This window comes from Bison bison, unplaced genomic scaffold (assembly GCF_000754665.1).
Source record: "Bison bison bison isolate TAMUID 2011002044 unplaced genomic scaffold, Bison_UMD1.0 scf7180017864183, whole genome shotgun sequence".
In the NCBI taxonomy this organism is placed as follows: Eukaryota; Metazoa; Chordata; class Mammalia; order Artiodactyla; family Bovidae; genus Bison; species Bison bison.
Genome location: NW_011494755.1, coordinates 7,153,891 through 7,173,501, shown reverse-complemented (window position 1 = coordinate 7,173,501; position 19,611 = coordinate 7,153,891). Strand labels below are relative to the sequence as shown.

The 19,611-nt window shown below is 37.8% G+C and overlaps 1 protein-coding gene across 3 annotated transcripts in view; it reads right to left on the bottom strand.

The window, feature by feature from the left end:
• MUSK (muscle, skeletal, receptor tyrosine kinase) overlaps positions 1-19,611 on the bottom strand; it is a 100,301-nt gene that overhangs the window by 59,071 nt on the left and 21,619 nt on the right. For all 3 annotated transcript variants that reach the window (XM_010843562.1, XM_010843561.1, XM_010843563.1), the window contains exons 4-5: positions 17,997-18,124; positions 16,489-16,630 (exon numbers count right to left, since the gene is read on the bottom strand). In XM_010843562.1, the coding sequence (XP_010841864.1) occupies positions 16,489-16,630; positions 17,997-18,124 (270 nt within the window). The remainder of the gene's footprint in view (positions 1-16,488; positions 16,631-17,996; positions 18,125-19,611) is intronic.

Here is a 19,611-nt window from a genome sequence, read left to right as displayed (position 1 = left end):
AAAAGGAATATATTTAGTAAATTAATACAGGTCATGTAGATCTTACAGAAAGAAAGATATGAAACCAGAAGAGAAAACAGACACACGTGTGAGATGATTTCCATCCTTCTAACTGCAAGAATGAGGAAAGTCAAGAAATAACAGGAATTTGGCCACTCAGACTTGAAGTCTCAATGGAGGCTGAAATAGTACATTATTTGCTTTTTGTAGCATGACATTTATAATTTTCTTCTTGGGCAATATCCTAAGAAAATCTCTAACCATCTGGTACTGTAAGAATACCATTCTAGGACTTTTTGTAAGAACATAATCAGAAATTGGGAAATCAAAATAATATTTCCTTTCAGTTGTGTACTGTACCCCTTATAGGAAACCAGGCAGGCGGCTCTGAGTTTGGGTCCTCACTCTACTGCTTACTAGCTGTTCGATCTGTGCTACTCTGGACTTCAGTGTCTTCCTGCAGAAAATGCAGAACCTGTCAACCCCCAACTTGTAGGATTATGGAGAAGATTAAGTAAAATGATCTGTACAAAGAAGTTAATATAGCAACTGACACATAGCTAGAAAGTATTGAAGGCTGACTTTGAAGCCATCTCCTCTTGCTCTTCCTCCCTCCCTTCTTCCCTCCCTCCTTCCCTTCCTTCCTTCCTGTTTCTGTCTCTATGGTGTCTTCCTGACTGACGACAGCTGTTCTTCCAACTGACTTCAAAGGTAGAAGGCTATTTTATCTTATTTTAAATTTCAGTCTTCCTTAGCAGGCAGCATCCCATATATTGTAGGTGTTAAAAGCATGAGCTTAAATCCTTTCCTCAATTGTCTGAGAAGAATCACTCTCAGAAAGAGAAATTCATTCTTCAGATCCTATTTTAAAACATAGATGCTAATCAATATTAGACTATTTGAATCTATTCTTAAATAGGTTAGATGTCTCATCTAGCATTGTGTTTTCAGAATTACGGAGTCAGAGATGCCTGTTAGTAGACAACCACCACAGAGAACAAGAAAGATCATTTTAACTTTTAATTTTTTTACTTAAAGAAAAGTGGCTCAAGGGTGGTTGAAAAGTAATCATAGTGAGACTCTGGGGTACTTTGTTTCTGAACAGATTCTTCTTTTGTCTTCCAATCATTAAAAGAAAGCTTGACAATAGTAATGATAAACCTAAGTACCTGATTTTCCTTTCCTGACTTCTTGATGGCTACAGCAAAGAAACTTGATCCTGCTGTGCTGCCACTGTTTACATGTCTGTCCCCTTTGAAGCTGAGCAATGCATAAAGAGGTTTATCCACTGTGGCTCCATCTCTGAAGGAATTGGAGCACAAGCTCCTTTAAAAAAACATCCACAGTACGCTCACAAACAGTGACTCCCACCTCATAATCAGGCTGGCCTGCCTCTGTGACATTCCTATTCTCTAAAGTGGCTTGGGTCGGGAACATTTCTGTGGCCTTTGAGATAATAACATTTTCTTAGCTTGTAAATATGGATGGTGAATAATGACTGTGAGTAAGACGTGTTTACCAAGGAAATCAGGCAAGAGCCACACGAAGTCAACTTGTTTTGGTTTCAGTCCTAGATGTAACGAGAGCAGCTATTAAGAATATTTTTGTTAAAAAGGTCCTGAAAAATATATTACAAGTTTAACTGTAAGCCAAGAAAAAAGTTGAATTTCGGCTCCGATTCCCTTTTTTCATTCTTAAAATAATTATTTTCTGGTTTTAATGGGAGGAGATGCTAAACTGCTTAATGATGAGGACAGAAGCCTTTTTTAGTTTACCCTTTCCAAACGTTTTTATGTGGGAATAAATTTAGATTTACAGAAGAGTTGTCAAGGAAGGGAAAGAAAGTCCCCAGGTACTCTTCACGCAGTTTCCTCCACTGTTAACATCTCACATAGTGTGTGCATACTCAGTCGTGTCTGACTCTTCGCGATCCCATGGACTGTAGCCCACCAGGCTCTTCTGTCCATGAAATTTTCCAGGCAAGAATTCTGGAGTGGAGTGCCATTTCCTACTCTAGAGGATCTTCCCAACCCAGGGAGCGAACCCAAATCTCTTGCACCTCCTGCATTGGCAGGCAGGTTCTTTGCCACTGGCGCCACCTGGGAAGCCCCATTAACATCTTACATAACCACAGTGTATGTATCAAAATCTTAGCTTACTTTTAAATAACATGTGGACCTAATCTTATGAAAAGGAAGATACCTGAGCTCTGACAGCAGGCAAAGAAGCTGAAGTTTAATAAGAACCAGAATTTTCAAAACGTTTATTTATTTATTAGCTAGCCAGAAATTTTAAATGGGAAAAGAAACAGTAGTTATAACTTTAATCTTAAGTGACACCATAATATCCTGGTTGTCTCAAGTGGCTCAGTTTGGGAACATTTTGGTAGGCTTTGAAATGGAATTCTAGATACCCCAATAGGACCATAGAACCTCCAAACTGTAGGTTCCCACACCAATGAGATGGTGGATATAGACTCATTTTAAAATTATGTCCAACAAAAGATGACAGAGAGTATCAACTCAAATAGCTTGTGAGTCAGACTGTAGCTCGTTCTGGTTTTCATAGCACCTCTGGTAGGTACTAACCAAACTCTCTAGACCATCTTCGACTTCCTAGTTAGGAGTCGGTGTCAGCCTATGCTTGCATGATAAATCTGCATCTTTCCCTCTCTCACTGATGTGTGGTGTGTAGCGTGAGCTGCTGTTCATCAGTCAAAGCCCTATTGGACCTCATTTCTCAAAGCTTTCCCTCACCTCTCACGCTCTCCGCTGTCCTACGTGTATATCTTGCCCAAACTTCTATTGTCGCAAATATATTGAACTCTAATTATTGTAATTCTTTGCTTGCATGCCTATCTTTCTCACTAAATGTGGACACTTTTCAATAAATGAACCATGTCTTATTTATCTCTGTATCCTTGGGCTGTGTGTTTAGTCGCTCAGTTGTGTCTGACTCTTTGTGACCCCATGGACTGCAGCCTGCCATGCTCCTCTGTCCATGAGGATTCTCCAGGCAAGAATACTGGAGTGGGTTGCCGTGCCATCCTCCACCAGAGGATCTTCCCAACCCAGGGATCGAACCCAGGTCTCCTGCTTTGCAGGCAGATTCTTTACAAGCTGAGCTACCAGGGAAGCCCAAGAATACTGGAGTGGGTGGCCTATCCTTTCTCCAGGGTATCTTGCCAACCCAGGAATCGAACTGGGGTCTCCTGCATTGCAGGCAGATTCTTTACCAGCTGAGCTACCAGGGAATCCCCTGTATCCTTGGATTTCCCTCTTTTTGTGGAATATAGTAAGCACTCAACAAATGAATAAATTTGAAGCTATCCTAATATTTATCATGCAAATTCTGAATAAGCTTACTCTGTCCTTGAATTGTTAAGCTTTCCTCTGGAATAAAGACATTCCAGGTAGAAATTCTTAAAGCAATGTTTCTTGAAGTGTGGTTCATAGACTACCTATGTGAGGATCATCTGGGAGGTTGTTAAAAGGCCTTAACAGAGACCCATCAGGTCTGAGTCTCTGGGAAATGCAACCTAGAGCTGTGCCTTTTAAGAAAATCTGTGGTTCCTTCTCATGTGCACTGATGCTTGAAAACCACTACCTTCAAGGGTTCCATCAGTCCATCAACTTAGTTATTTCCATCTCTTTCCATAGAGGGTTTTGAAGTGAGCGTAATCAATGATGTGACAGTAAATTAAATAACAACACGTTCATCTCAAGAAAAGGAGACCTCTTGTTGGTTTAGTGGAACAAATATTATGACCAAGCTTCAAATTGGATTCTGAAAAACATGCAAGGTAGGGCAAAAAATAAAGTATACAGTTCTCACTACAGGAAGGAGAGCAAAAGGCCAGTTTCTCAAGAGAGACCATTTATTTTCTCCCCAGGCAGAAAAAAAATTTAAAGCAGTTTCTCACTTAAGATGTTTTTCAGAGCAGTGAGTGATGGAATGATCAATATTTTCAAGAAGGTTTTTGGCAAACAGCGATTTCTGTAGTGAGCAAAATATGATGTAAGCTTGGGATATTGCACCAAGCCTGTGCATGACTTTCATGTGGTTACACTATCTGGGTAGGGGACATGCTGATTCTATATAGCCTCTTTCCAGTTTGCTGGTAAAGGCATATCTTCATATAGCACCTAAGATAAGCATCCTTATGTCACTTGTCACAATAGGGCTAAACCAAAGTTATTAATCTCTAACAAGTATCAAGAATGCAGGGACAAAGCATTGCTGATTGAGAGGAGATTTATATTCTTTGGAAGCAAGAGAAGCAGTTGGTAATGTTGACATTCTGTTTCTGAAACTTGAGAAGACTAACCAGCAATATTCTCTGGATAGAAGTCGTCCAGCTTCATAACAATGTAAACAGCAGACAACAATACCGATAGCAGTCAGTATTTATCAAAGAGCTGGTAGACACATACAGCATCTACATGGTATCCCAGCTCCTTTTAAGAACCCTATGCTGCAGGTCATATTGCACCCATTTCACAAAGAGGAAATAGACTCAAAGAGGTGACATAAATTACCCAACCTCACATAACTAGTAAGTGGCAGAGTCAGAACTAACACTCTGGTCTATCTGATGCTAAAGCATGTCAATGCTCCAGAATTCTCATCTGTGTAACATAAACATAGAGAAGGAAAAGACTCAAGAATGGGGTTATGAAAGATGTCCTGGTTTAGGGGGTAAGCCATCCTTGTTCTTGGCTAACTTGGGCAAAGTAATCATTTTTCTGGTCTCAAGTTTCATTAACTGAAAATTAGGGGATTGAGCTGTAACTTCTAGGGCCCCTTTCAGGTTTTACAGTGTTTGGTTACTCTTCTAATAAAACCAAAGTTAATAAAACATCAACTCTATTTTAAATAAAAATTTAGTTTTTGCAATTGAACTTCATTGCTTCTACCTCAAAGATGAAGATGGCATGTGAAATAAAGAGCTGTAAATGTCTTCCCAAGTGCTTAAGTCATTGCTTTTGTTGTACTAAAGTTTCATTAGTCCTAGAACTACATTGATGACCATTATGTGAGTGATTACTCTGTGCCAAGCACTCTTGTAAGAGCTTTAAATGTAGTATTTGGGTTTATCCTTTTGCAACTTATGGGGTAGGACATAGTGTTCACCTTATTTTGTGGGTAGGGTACCTGAGGCACTATGAAAGGAAGTAACCTACCTGAAGTTACACAAGTGGTAAATGCTGGAGCCAGGATATGAACTTAGCACCTGCTCTAGACTCTGGAGTCCAGACAGTTTCTACAATCTAGAGCCTATGTTATTAGCCAGTATACTAAGTTCCTTAACTTTTCAATTTCATTTCAAACAATATACTGTCTACATTATATCAGTTCTATTATCTTAAACAGCTGAAGATAAATCTTTGAAGCACATTTTTTATTCAGAGCAATTGAAGAGAATCTAACTGTTCTTTACCTGGAAGAAACACAAGCTGGAATCAAGGTTGCCGGGAGAAATATCAATAACCTCAGATATGCAGATGACACCACCCTTATGGCAGAAAGTGAAGAGGAACTAAAAAGCCTCTTGATGAAAGTGAGGGAGGAGAGTGGAAAAGTTGGCTTAAAGCTCAACATTCAGAAAATGAAGATCATGGCATCTGGTCCCATCACTTCATGGGAAATAGATGGGGAAACAGTGGAAACAGTGTCAGACTTTATTCTTTTGGGCTCCAAAATCACTGCAGATGGTGATTGCAGCCATGAAATTAAAAGACGCTTACTCCTTGGAAGGAAAGTTATGACCAACCTAGATAGCATATTGAAAAGCAGAGATATTACTTTGCCATCAAAGGTCCGTCTAGTCAAGGCTATGGTTTTTCCTGTGGTCATGTATGGATGTGAGAGTTGGACTATGAAGAAGGCTAAGCACCGAAGAATTGATGCTTTTGAACTGTGGTGTTGGAGAAGACTCTTGAGAGTCCCTTGGACTGCAAGGAGATCCAACCAGTCCATTCTGAAGGAGATCAGCCCTAGGATTTCTTTTGAGGGAATGATGCTGAAGCTGAAACTCCAGTACTTTGGCCACCTAATGCGAAGAGTTGACTCACTGGAAAAGACTCTGATGCTGGGAGGGATTGGGGGCAGGAGGAGAAGGGGACAACAGAGGATGAGATGGCTGGATGGCATCACTGACTCGATGGACCTGAGTCTGGGTGAACTCCGGGAGTTGGTGATGGACAGGGAGGCCTGCTGTGCTGCGATTCATGGGGTCGCAAAGAGTCGGACACGACTGAGCAACTGAACTGAACTGGCTGATTATATGTTCAGTGCATAATCATACAACTTTCTTATCCTTAGAGAACATTACTGACAACTCTTCAAATAAAGGACCACGTTACCATTGTTTTCTTGAAAGCACTACAGAACTTTTCAGATGAGAATGCAGCATAATCTCCCCTAAAGTGGAAATCAATGGGTCAAACCCTTTTCTGAGAGCATGCACCCTATTAATCATGCAAATTTAATTTTCCCTATGATAGCCCCCAGGAATTTCAAAGGTTTATGCCTCTATCTTTTCTTTGGTTTTTAAATGCACAGTGTAATCATGACAGCAAATCAAACCCGTTAGTGGCATCAAAAAGATAGAACTGATGCCGGGAGCAGGGTCACTGCAAATTCTATTAAAACTGCAATCACTGAGAGCACAGCACACACTGGGGGTTTAAATACCTCTCTCTGTGGCATTTGTCATATTAAGAGCTGCAGCATAAACAAAGGAAAAAGGCAATCAGATGTGTGTAAACATTACATGTTCACTTCCACTTTTCTAGATGCAGTAAGAAAATCTGATCTCTGGCAAAGAAGATGGACAGAAGTCTAACATTTCTGAAAACAGTCCTGATCTTTTAGATCTCTTGACATTTGCCTCGGGGTCATCATGTATAGATATGTATTTGTTTGGTCTTTTAGAATTCTACTTATTTTATATACTGTGTATGTCTGTAAAAAATCAACAACAGAAGCTTCCCACAGAGCAAGTTATTCCTAAGGATATACGGTGAAGCTTTTCAGACTGCAGAGAAAGGGACAGACAGAAGCAATAAGGCACCCTGACCAGTGTTGAGAACTCTTGCATGGGAGCCAATTAAATTTGCCAGGTGGCTCACCTTTCCTTCTTACTCCCCAAAATGCCTCTCCCAGGTGTGGAGACATGGGTCTATTTTTGAGGCCTCCTGCAAACAAGGAGTTGTTTAAACATTAGAGGAGCCTACAATAACCCTCGACCTAGACAGGTTCTGTTCTCTTCTAGATCTGCTTCTAGGGCTCTCATCTGCAGCTTTGTACTGGTGCCGACTACCCTCTTCCCGCTGGTGGTCACTGACTGAGAACCCTTGGTTTTAGCCTCTCTTCTGCCCAATCTTTTCCTTAATGGCTTAAAGCTCCAAGGGAAAACGAGGTAGTAATAGAAAATGCCATCACCAGGAAGCCCAATCCATTCCAATATCCCATCTATTTTAACTGGGATTTCAAGTCTTCTACACTTAGCCAGTTTCTACACACAAAGCTTGATTTGTCTGAATGTTATATTCACAGAATGCATAAGATCAGTGCTCATCTCCAAATAAGTAAATCATTTCATAATAATTAAATTGAAGGATATAAGGGAAGTCTGAGGGATATATGTAAGACTGTGGGGGAAATATAAGAAAATTAGCTATTTGTAATTTTTTAAATAGATCTTTCCTAATGATTAAAAAAATCTCAAAACAATAATCATTCTGTCTATAAAAAGACTAATTATATTATCATCTTAAACATATTTAATTTCTGCGATATTTATGAAACATATGTTTTAAAGGAAGCATATCCCTCAGGTCAAAATCCGGAAGTAAAATAAGACTCTGGTACTTCAGAGGTCATTCATAGCCTCCCTTGATGGCAGCCTCTCCTTGATAACTCCAGCTCCATCACTCAAACCATCATACCTCAAGGTGGTATCACTCTGCCACTGAGTACTCAGGAGTACTGAGTGCTCTGGAGTACTCGGGCATACTGAGTACTTGGGAGTACTCAGGGGAAAACTGTTTTAGTTAAAGACACGTAGGAGAAATGATATGAATCATTCTTTGGATGCTCACATGCCTAAGATAGAACATGAAGTAGGTTGGAAAGAGAGACAAGACTGCCTCTTGACTTAGAAGGTAATTTTTTCTACAGGGCCCTGAGAAGTTACTTTGTCCATTTTCAATCAAACAAAACTAATGCAGTAAGAATCTTTGTTCAGAGGTGGCAAGTGGGGGTGAGGCTACATGGAATTATGCTGGTGAAAAAGATATTTTTACCTCTGTGAGGAACTAATTAAAAGAAGTGATCTCAACAGAAGCAATATTTGAAATTAAATATAAGGAAGTCTTTCTGGGAAATATGATTGATTTATCTTTGTTCTATAATTGTATATTCATTCTCATATTTGGAGACAGCTAAGGAACCTTCTTAGCTAAAGGGCAGAAGCCACAAATGAGGTAGGATTGCCTTTAAGCTGGGTAAGACAAATCCCAATTCCTGATATATTGAAATGCATGATAAAGAAACAAGAAATTAGCCAATGCTTGTAAGAAACCAATGGCTGGAAATTCACTCCAAATATGGTAAAATATTTTAAAATGAGCACTTAGCAAATGGAACTTTCTATGAAACATGATATGTTTCATATTTCTCTGGCCCTCATCTATCCTGCCACGAGGTCTGTCCTAAAGCCCGTTGTCACAGAGGTACCTGAGAGATGGGTTAACGTTTCCAGGGGAAGAGCCTCCATGGTCGTGAGGTTGACATCTCTTTTCTGCCTTCCAGATGAATATGGGATCTGGGAAACCAAAGACTTTCCTACCAAGGGCAAGTCAACATACCTATATAGTTCTCACCCAGGAGTACTTCACTTTTCTATGGAAACTTACCTTTATTTTACCTATGAATCAATAACACCTAACCAAGTGTAGAAGATGTTCATTGAGAAATCAGAACCCAAATGGGATCCTCCAAGCCACTATAGAATCATAAATTTTAGGTTTCTGCTCATAAGTAAGAAAGAAGAGTCAAATGAGAAGAGAATTCACTGCAGCTGCCACTCTCTGAAACTTTCCACTTCCATCTGATTGGTTCCCTTACTTTCTCAACTTGCTGTCTTTATGGATTAATTCCTTCCCTAAGGAAATGGCAATTTCCATGTTCTGTTTATTATGACCCCACCCTGAACATTCTTTGGTTCAATACCCCAGTGTAGTGAATATCTAATCAATATAGGAATCAATTGCCTTTGACAAAACTTTTTCCATCCCTGAATTTGTTCTAAAGCAGAATGGAGCAACAGAACTACAAAAATAGTATATCAAACCAATGAACAGAAAGGTTGATGTCACTTGATTAAAATAGTATATTTGGAAGAAGTAATTTTTTCCGAAGCATAAATGCAAGCTTTCATTCTCTGTAGTTATAAAGGTCTCTGTATAAAAGTTCAGAAAGTCTAAAGCTATAGAAAGTGCATGATGGAAGGTAACCACCCCTCGTGGAATTCTGTATGCAGAGATGATGACAGCTAACAATCTGCTACTTCCACTCCAGTGCGTGAAAGTGAAAGTCGCTCAGTCGTGTCTGACTCTTTGCAACCCCAGGGACTATACAGTCCATGGAGTTCTTCAGGCCAGAATACTGGAGGGAGTAGCCGTTCCCTTCTCCAGGGAATCTTCCCAACCCCGGGATCGAACTCGGGTTTCCCACATTGCAGGCAGATTCTTTACCAGCTGAGCCACCAGGGAAGCCCAATGTATAATATATACCATACTGTTCTTTGACTTACTTTTTTTATTTATGAGCACATTAATAGTTCTAATGGGTTAATATTTCTAAAGAAATAAGATAGTGCCTTGTATATGGTTGCAAAGAGTCAGACACGATTGAGCAACTTTTATTTTCTTTTTCACTGTACATGGTAAGCACTATATAAGTATTAATTGTTATAAAGACAGCCGATAATTATATCATGCTTTCTGTGTGCCGGTAATAATTCATGTAGTCGCTACAACAATGTAAGAGGTAGCTGCTATTTTTACCCCTGTTTTAGAGATGAGGAAACTGAAATTCAGAGATAGGAAACATACCCAAATTACATATATGGTGGATAGTTATAGAAGTTACTACTTATAGATTGATCTCATCCTTTTTAATGGTCCACACGAACTTCATCACATAATGTCAGCCTCTTATTGATGCAAATTTAAATTATATTTAAAAATTTGCTATTATAAACAATTTTGTGATAATCTTACTTTGGGTAATATACCATTATCCATCCACTGAATTTTAACTTTAGTCTTTATATTTTTCACTTGTTAAAATTATATTTAATTCTTTATCAGACTTGCCTTTCTTCTTCCTAATGTATTTTTCTTTTTTGTTGTTCCTCCTTTTGTGTGTTTCGTTTTAACATATTCATTTGAGAGTATTTATTATATTGTGTTGTTAATTGGATTTCCTGGGGCTTAAATCTCTTTACATATTGTGTTAGCTACCTCTCACTCAAGGCAAGTTTTTTCCTGTGGATGTGATAATTTTGCATTGTGAATGCATCCTCAGTATGGCTTAATCTAAACCCTAACCGGTGTAAAGTGTTTTGTTTTTCAGCTTTTTTGTTGTTAAATTTTTGACCTGAGACTAATTTTTTTCCTTTAAATTATAGTTTATTTACAATATTGTATTAGTTTAAGGTGTACAGCAAAGTGATTCAGTTATTTTTTTCCAGATTATATTCCATTATAGGTTAAAGATACTGAATGTAATTCCCCTATGCAGTACAGTGAATCCCGTTGCTTATCTATTTTATGTAGTTTGTTAATCCCATACTCCTAATTTGTCCCTCCTTCCCTCCTTCTCCCCCTTTTTTTAACAATAAATTTGTTTTCTGTGTCAGTGAATCTGTTTCTGTTTGTATGTAGATTCATTTGTATTATATTTTAGATTTCACATATAGTGCTTATCTTTCTCTGTCTGACTTAACCTCACTAAGTATAATATTCTCTAGATCCATGTTCGGAGAAGGCAATGGCACCCCACTCCAGTACTCTTGCCTGGAAAATCCCATGGATGGAAGAGCCTGGTGGGCTGCAGTCCATGGGGTCGCTAAGAGTCGGACACGACTGAGCGACTTCACTTTCACTTCTCACTTTCACGCATTGGAGAAGGAAATGGCAACCCACTCCGGTGTTCTTGCTTGGAGAGTCCCAGGGACGGGGGAGCCTGGTGGGCTACCGTCTATGGGGTCGCACAGAGTCGGACACAACTGAAGCGACTTAGCAGCAGCAGCAGATCCATGTTACTGCAAATGACAATTATTTCATTCTTTTTTATAGTCAGGTAATATTCCAGTATATATATACCACATTTTCTTAAGCCAATTATTTGTTTATGGGCACTTGGGGTTGCTTCCATGTCTTGGTTATTGTAAAAGTGCTGCTATGAATGTTGGGGTGCATCTTTTCACATTGGAGTTTTCATTTTTTCTGGATACATGCCCTGGAGTGGGATTGCTGAATCATATAATAGTTCTATTTTTAGTTTTTTTAAGGAAACTCCATACTCTTTCTCCATAGTAGCTGCACCAATTTACATTTCCCTCAACAGCATAGTAGGGTTCACTTTTCTCCACACCTACTCTAGACTTAATTATTTGTAGACGTTCTGATAACAGACATTCTGACCAATGTGAGGTGGTACCTCATTGTGGTTTTGATTTCTATTTCTGTATTAATTAGCAATGTTGAGCATCTTTTCATGTGCCTGTTGGCCATCTCTATGTTTTCTTTGGAAGACCTAGGACTAGTTTTTATGTTAATTTCTCTAGCTAGGGATTTCTAAACTGGCTGTGCTGGCAACATGAATTCAAAATCAAGTATAATTGAGATATAGTTCTGAGTGTTGGATATTCATTCATAAGAAAACTTCTTTTTTCTTCTTATGGAGAGATAGACAAGCCTCTGTATTGCCTTTCTTTGTTGATGGGTAGAGTTTTGCTGGCCTACATTTTAACTTCTGTGGTTCTCAGCTTTATACAAGGGTATCAATGCCACTTCACAGGGGCCAGAGACTTTGACTTCTGTCCCTTTAAGAATCTTAAAAGCTGACCTTACACATTAAAGAAATGGGCACCTGTCTCATTACATGGAGGACGAGGTCCAACCACCCTGTGATCTTACTGCTCTGGTTTTCAAATTTCTATTCATTCCTGACTTCAGAAAATTTACATTGTTTCCTTATGAGTTATACAACTAAGCTGGCATTTCTGAATGTTTGTAGTAGGAAGATTTTCATGTTATCTTGTCTATCATGTCGCTGGAACTCTGTGTTTGATCCCAGGTCTGTGTATTTAGTACATAAAGATTCCGTGAGTCATCATTTCAAGCATTCTCTCACAGTATTCTCAACTTTCTTGCCCCCTTTTCCTTCCTGGCAAAGCTCCAATGCTTATATTTTGCCTTTGGATTTGGCTTTCTACTTTTTCTGACTTATACCTATACTGCTGTGCAACCCTGCAGGAAAAACCTAGAATGAAGCAAATTGCTGCCAGTCCGTATTCCTAGTCCTGTTCTCTGCTGAAATCTGCATGTTGCCCAGCAAGCTTAGTTTTCCTGTGACTCATCTCCCCCATTACCCACAGCTATTTAAAAACCTCCTCATCCCTCTGCCCCCCTTTAAAGGAGTATTTTCAGAAGATAATCTTACTTCCTACTTCCTACAGGAAACAGAACCCATCAGAACAGAGCTTTCTCAAATTCCATCCACCTAATTTGTGAACTCATTTATACCGGAATATACCCCCTTTCTCCTCTCTCCCTATTACAAGGAAGAAAGTTTCTTTTTCCTGTCTAAGCACAATAATCATGTAATTTACCATTGAAGCCAGGACATTTTTGAAAGTAAAAGAAGGACTCTATTAATAATTATTCTAGGATGACAGGTGTAACCCAGAACAGGGTAAAACTGGGTCATGTGATCACCCCCATAAAACGTGTGTTGCTGAATTCTTTTACCTTCTCCAGCACCACAGCCCCTTGAAAATTCAGCCTCTTTCCTGTATATTCAGATTTTTCTTCTCTCTGGGTTCCTTCTCATTAATATTTTAACATTGCCAATTTTTTAAAAAACATTTCAATCTTTTTTAAAAGAGAAATTATGCAAAACCACACTACCTGTGTGCCAACGAGGCCTCCAACTACTGCTCACTTTTTGGACTCATCTCTTTTCTCTGCCACATTTATTGGGAAAAAATAAATCTACATCTACGATCTCTCTTCTTCAACTCCCATTCTCCTTTATTCACAGAATTTTGGCTTCTTGCTCCATCCCCATTCTGATCCTAATCTTGACAATGTCACACATGATTCTCCTGTTATTTAACGGAACAGACTGTACTTGGCATTACTCCATTACTTAGGTGACTCTATCTGTGCAGCCTTGAGTGAGTTAGTTACCCTGTGTGTTCCTCGGTTTCCTAAAATGGTACAATGATAGGCCCTTCCTCAATGACTATTAGTGAAAATTAAATAAAATAATCCCTGTAAAGCATTTAGTGTTTTAAAATGTTAGACATCACATTGTCCATCCTTTTAGAAAGATATCCATGTTTGGTCATGGTTAAGCTGTATTGTTCCATCAGTAATTTTGCATGTCACTCTTTGAACCTTTTAAGGCAAGGCAGAAAGGTAGAATCCTTTTTAATAAGATAGGATAGCAAAGAGCCTGTTTTGTTTTGATTTATTTGACTGCGCTTGGTCTTAGTTGCTGCATGTGCGATCTAGTTCCCTGACCAGGGATCAAACCCAGGCCCTTGCATGGGGAGCACAGAGTCTTAACTTCTGAACCACCAGAGAAGTCCCTAAAATATCTTTACATTGCCATTCCAGTGACCCAGCAGCCCGAGGATGGGAATCTAGAGAGGGAACTTCACTTCCATGTCCAAGGGTATTTCTTTCACTGTTATTATGGCTGCTAAGGTTTAGTGAACACACTGTACCAAATCTGTATAAACTGGCAAGGTTAACCTCGTTAGATGCTCATGATAGCAGACAAACCCTATCTTTTCCTGGCATACCTCTTTGCCATAAATGTAGCCCAACATCAAATAGCTCTTACAGGGCTCTTGTTCTGATTTGCTTAAATTGATTTGCAGCGTTACTGACACAATACGTAACAAATGATCATCTGTCCTGAGTGACCCTGCTTCATCTTCAGCTCTCATGGTTGTCGAGACAGCAGGCATTTGCAGGCATATTGGGATTCTTCCAGTGACTTCTTAGTTGCCTTTTTACCTGCTCCGAGTTGTTGGTTTAATTGACCCTTCTTTTAAATAGGTCATGTCTGTGTTATGTCTTGGACATGCCTCAACTATTTCTTTAAGTGGAAGCCAACCTCACAGAAAATGGCAACCCACTCCAGTACTCTTGCCTGGAAAGTCCCATAGACAGAGGAGCGTGGTAGGCTACACGCAGTCCATGGGGTTGCAAAGAGTCGGATACAACTGAGCGACTTCACTCACTCAACCTCACAGAGCTTCAAGAGCCCAAACAGATTTGCTGCAATATTTATGTTCTAATAGTAATAATTTTACCTGATGCTATTTACTAAATGCATAGTATATACCAGCAGTTGTGCTAAGCATGTCACATGTTTCCATGTATATTGACTACTTTAATAGGGACTAGAATAAAGTAGAAATAGACGTGTGTGCTAAAATGAGCTTATTACATCCTGGTAAAGTACCTTTAAATGATATTATGAGCTTTTAGTACTAGCAACTTGAATAAAATGTCTTGCATAAATTAACTGTTAACACAATGAACAGGACTATTTAAATGTTAGGAAGGAGAGCGTTCAGTTTTACTGACAGGCATGATACAAAACTAAATGGTAAGGCAAGACTAAGCTGTGTAATTGAACTCCAACTAATGAAATTGGTGGTAATTTTCTCTAGGCTGAAACTAAAGCAAATTGTTCCATTATCTTTGAAGACAGTAACCTAAACAATCAATGTTTTATGTCATGAATCAGAGGGCTCATATTTCATGCCTTGAAGAGAAAAATCTTCGTGATATTGTTTATAAATGGCTAACATTTGTTCTGTGTCCCTCCACACATAGTCCAAGGAGACACTGAATCCAAGCAGACATTCACTGTGTCTGAAAGTGTGACCAAATGTGTTTGTATGTTTGTTTAATTTTCACTCAGAGAGTTACATCAGGTGGTGGTTGCATTCTGAGCTTTAAATAGCATTGATCATTAAAAGATATTAAATTCTAGCAGCTGTGCTAAAAATATATCCTTTTTATGTCTGACAACCACAATTTCCTCCAAGTGTATTCCTTTCCATGAACAGTTAATAGAATTAAGATCGTTAAAGCTGTAAGAATATCTAGCTAGGCAATGAAGATAATCTTATAGGAGCTAATAGAAAACTGTGATTGAGAAGGAAGAAATGTAGGAAGGGGTCAATTTTGGCTTAAAAGAAAGGTGACATCAAGGTAAGCTAGGGGAAACCGAAACCTTTCCCAATTGAAATATAATTTGTGTCAATGTGTGATAATCACTTTATTGGTCAGATAACAGTAAAGCAGAAAAGGAAGTGATAATTCTTATAGTCAACATTTGTTGAATGTTTATAAAGGGCCAGACACTGTGCTAAGTACTACCAGTGACTTATCTCACTGAAAACACAATAAACCCCACTTTGCAGATAAGAAAATTGAGAACCAGAGAGGTTGATTCTAAGGCTTAAAACAGGAAAAGGTGGAAAAAGTTTTGCACTCCGTTTCCTCACCTAGCATGTGGAAAGTTTCTCTTTTTAAGCAAAATTGATATAATTTCAGGTCAAGAGGGAGCTGATGACCAAATGGATAGAATCCCTAGCTCAATCTGGATTCTGATTTCTCAGTGAAGGTCTTTCACAACCAGCTGTTGAATTAATTGACTTCAAGGAACATTTTAAAAAGTGTAAAATATCTTGACAGTATAACTCATAGAAGTAGGGCCATTCGGAGTTATACATTGTGAGTCAGTATTTTATTTTTCTTAACCTTTCTGACAGAATACAGTCTGGAAGGAAGTTACATTTTTCTTTTGATACATTTTTAAGACACATCTTTTATGCTGAGAAAGATGAGTATCTTCAAATTGGTAAACAAGGGAGAGCTGTCCAAGCCAGGAAGATATTCTAAAACGGTATCCTGTTGTTTTAGTACTATAGTCTGTTTCAGCCAATTGACGGATTATAGATGGAATATGACCTATTAAACAAAGGAACTTTTTCCCCCTCCTTTCAATTTTTGAGTGTTGACTTGATGGCCTAATATCTGGCCTAATAATTGAGGGCCCTAAACTCCATACTGCCTGTCTGTTTTGCAAGATGAAGTACAGCCTTCACAGTAGAGCGTGAGGCCTTCTGCTAACACCGTCATGAGAAGAAACACAGCTCCTTACCCTCCACTTCCAGCTTCACCAGTTTGGAATATGCCGTCCCAAGACTGTTTTTTGCCACACATCGATAATGTCCTGCGTCTTCCTTTTGTACATTATGAATCCTTAAGCTCCCAGATTCAAGAACCGCAGTCCGGGAATTTTCCTGCCAGAGATGGGTATTTTGCATGAACATGAGTCTGTCAAGGATACATTTGCTATATTTCATCAGGTCATCATTTTCACTCATCAGAAATATTATTTTAACATTTATTTGACATTTATTATGGATAGCATACAATAATAAATGAGATAGTATAAGATTCCCTTATAAAAATAAATTTTAATAACAATATCATAAGATACAGTTATTTTTATTTTCTTTCAATACATGAGGACCCCAAGGCTTATTGGATGTCCTAAATCAACAAGCCTTATTTTAGAATTTGATATCTAAAAATATCACACCTAAATTTGTTTGATTAAAAGCAATGCTCTTAACAAGCGTACTTACTGCCTATGTGGGATCCTTTTAAAAGTTGGAAAACTACAGAAAATACAAAGACTGGCCTTTATAATTAAAATATTACATCTATATTCTCTTTGGGGATCTAAATTCAGTAGTATATATAGAGCCACTCCTTCTTTTAGTGTAGAAAACATAACAAAAGGAAAGCCAGAAAACTATATAGATTATCATAAAAATGAAAATTATTTGTTTTATTTTAAATAAAACAAAGCTAATTGACATTATGTTGTATTTCAATGAATTGATAGAGATCAACACCTATGTATCCCCCATGGAATACTCTGAGTATAGTTATATGAAAAACATATTGTCTGTGACCTCACTGAGTTCATAGTAGATTATGCAAGGATGGAAAGAGACAATGATGATGCAGAATAGTAATTTATCAATAAATGTAGGTATAACATACAAAAGCAGTACAAAATAAGGATGTGAATAATGTATTTCAAGTTTGACTACTGTATATGATTGAGGTCATTGTCAAGGTCACCAGTCTTGAGTCTTGATGCTCTAACTTTACTCCAGAATATTCTCCTTCCTCTTCTTCCAAATCTCATTTCTTTCTCTGTCCTTCTAGAAGCTATTTATCAGGTTTAAAACTTGAAGCTTAGTTCCTTTTTAAAAAAAAAAATCTCTTGAGTCTCAAAGATTCAATGTTAAAAAAAATAAATGATTCAAATACCAACCAACTGACCAACAAAGAAGACTCTAGTTTAGCTTTGCTCTGCCTCTTTTATCATCCTTAACACTACTGGTCCCTGTCTCTTTTCTCTCCTACTCAGCCCCAACTGGAATGCCTTATAATTTGCATATATATAGTTTTGGTTACAATATTGTACATGGAAAATATTTAGATTTGGTTAAAATATTTAGGTTTGGTTAAAATGTTGTACATGGAAAATATTTTATACTAGAAGTTTGTAAGTGTGTGACTGAATTTGCAAAGGATTGTTGCATTTGCAAATATGTTGTGTATACATGTTTTAACATAATCATCACTTACCCTGAGGGCACTGTCCCCCTTGATCCATGACACTGATGGTTTGGGATTGCCCATTGTAGTACATGGTAGAACTGCCTTTAATCCTTCTATTATTTTTACATTTATGGGAGGACGAGTTATTTTAGGTTCTAAAGGAAAATAAAGGAAAAAATTAAAAAGGCGATTTGGATTTACTAAACTTGGAATTTATAACTTTATGCTTAATTCTTAATATCTATTAAAAATATTCTTAGATGTATTATAATACAGAACTCACCAAGTGCTGAGCCATGTTTTTAGTGGATATCAAGCAGAAATAATTTTTTTTAATTTAGATTACCTCTATTTTATCTTATTTGGAAAAAAATCAATTTGTAAACATATTAGGAGTATGAAATTATCATAGTGGTCTGCACTTTTTAAAATAGTTAATACAAAGTTAATTAAAATAAGCTGTTTCTATAACAACTCACATTAATTCATGGCAATAGACATGAAAACATATGAAAATAAAGGTTTGATATGTTTACATTTGTATACAATTCTGATTTATGACCTACTGCCCCTTTAGTTTCCATCTTAATATGACCATTAAATTTGATGATTAAAAATTAGATACATTTGTCCTCTAGAAAATAAATCAGATATTACTATGTTTATAATCAGAGAAATTCTGTAATACAATTCAGAGTAACTCTACTCTGCAAAGCAACCTTGTATATACTGTGAAACACTCCTAAATTAATTTTTTCAGAAGAAATAGTTTATGTCAGTTAATTTTTAGTCCCCAATACTGAGCTTTCAGAGGAAGAAGTTATTAAATCTAATGTATAGAAGAATTGACAAGTTCAGGATGCCAGTTATTTTACTATGTGAAACATTCATAAAATAGTGAAAACTAAATTTATTTCCTTAGGGATTTTATGTTACAGATAACAAAGAGAGAACTATCAAATAGAGTCTGTCTAGCAGGACAGACTCCTGAGAAATGGATGCATTTTACTCTTTCAAGTCATGTGCCATAATCACTGTGTTGCTTTGACATAGAAGAGTGGAAATAAGGAATTTTTTCCTCTTCTACTTCAACTGTGTCTGTGTGTTTGTGTGTGTGTTGAGTATTGAGGGGCCATGGTTTGGTTGGATTTTTAATCTAGTTATTTATTGCAATTTACAGGTGGTATGATCCTGTACTCTGGCAAAAATACAAGACAAGCTGCAGATGACACCACCCTTATGGCAGAAAGTGAAGAGGAACTAAAAAGACTCTTGATGAAAGTGAAAGAGGAGAGTGAAAAAGTTGGCTTAAAGCTCAACATTCAGAAAACGAAGATCATGGCATCTGGTCCCATCACTTCATGGGAAATAGATGGGGAAACAGTGTCAGACTTTATTTTTTTGGGCTCCAAAATCACTGCAGATGGTGACTGCAGCCATGAAATTAAAAGACACTTACTCCTTGGAAGGAAAGTTATGACCAACCTAGATAGCACATTGAAAAGCAGAGACATTATTTTGCCAACAAAGGTTTGTCTAGTCAAGGCTGTGGTTTTTCCAGTGGTCATGTATGGATGTGAGAGTTGGACTGTGAAGAAGGCTGAGTGCCGAAGAATTGATGGTTTTGAACTGTGGTGTTGGA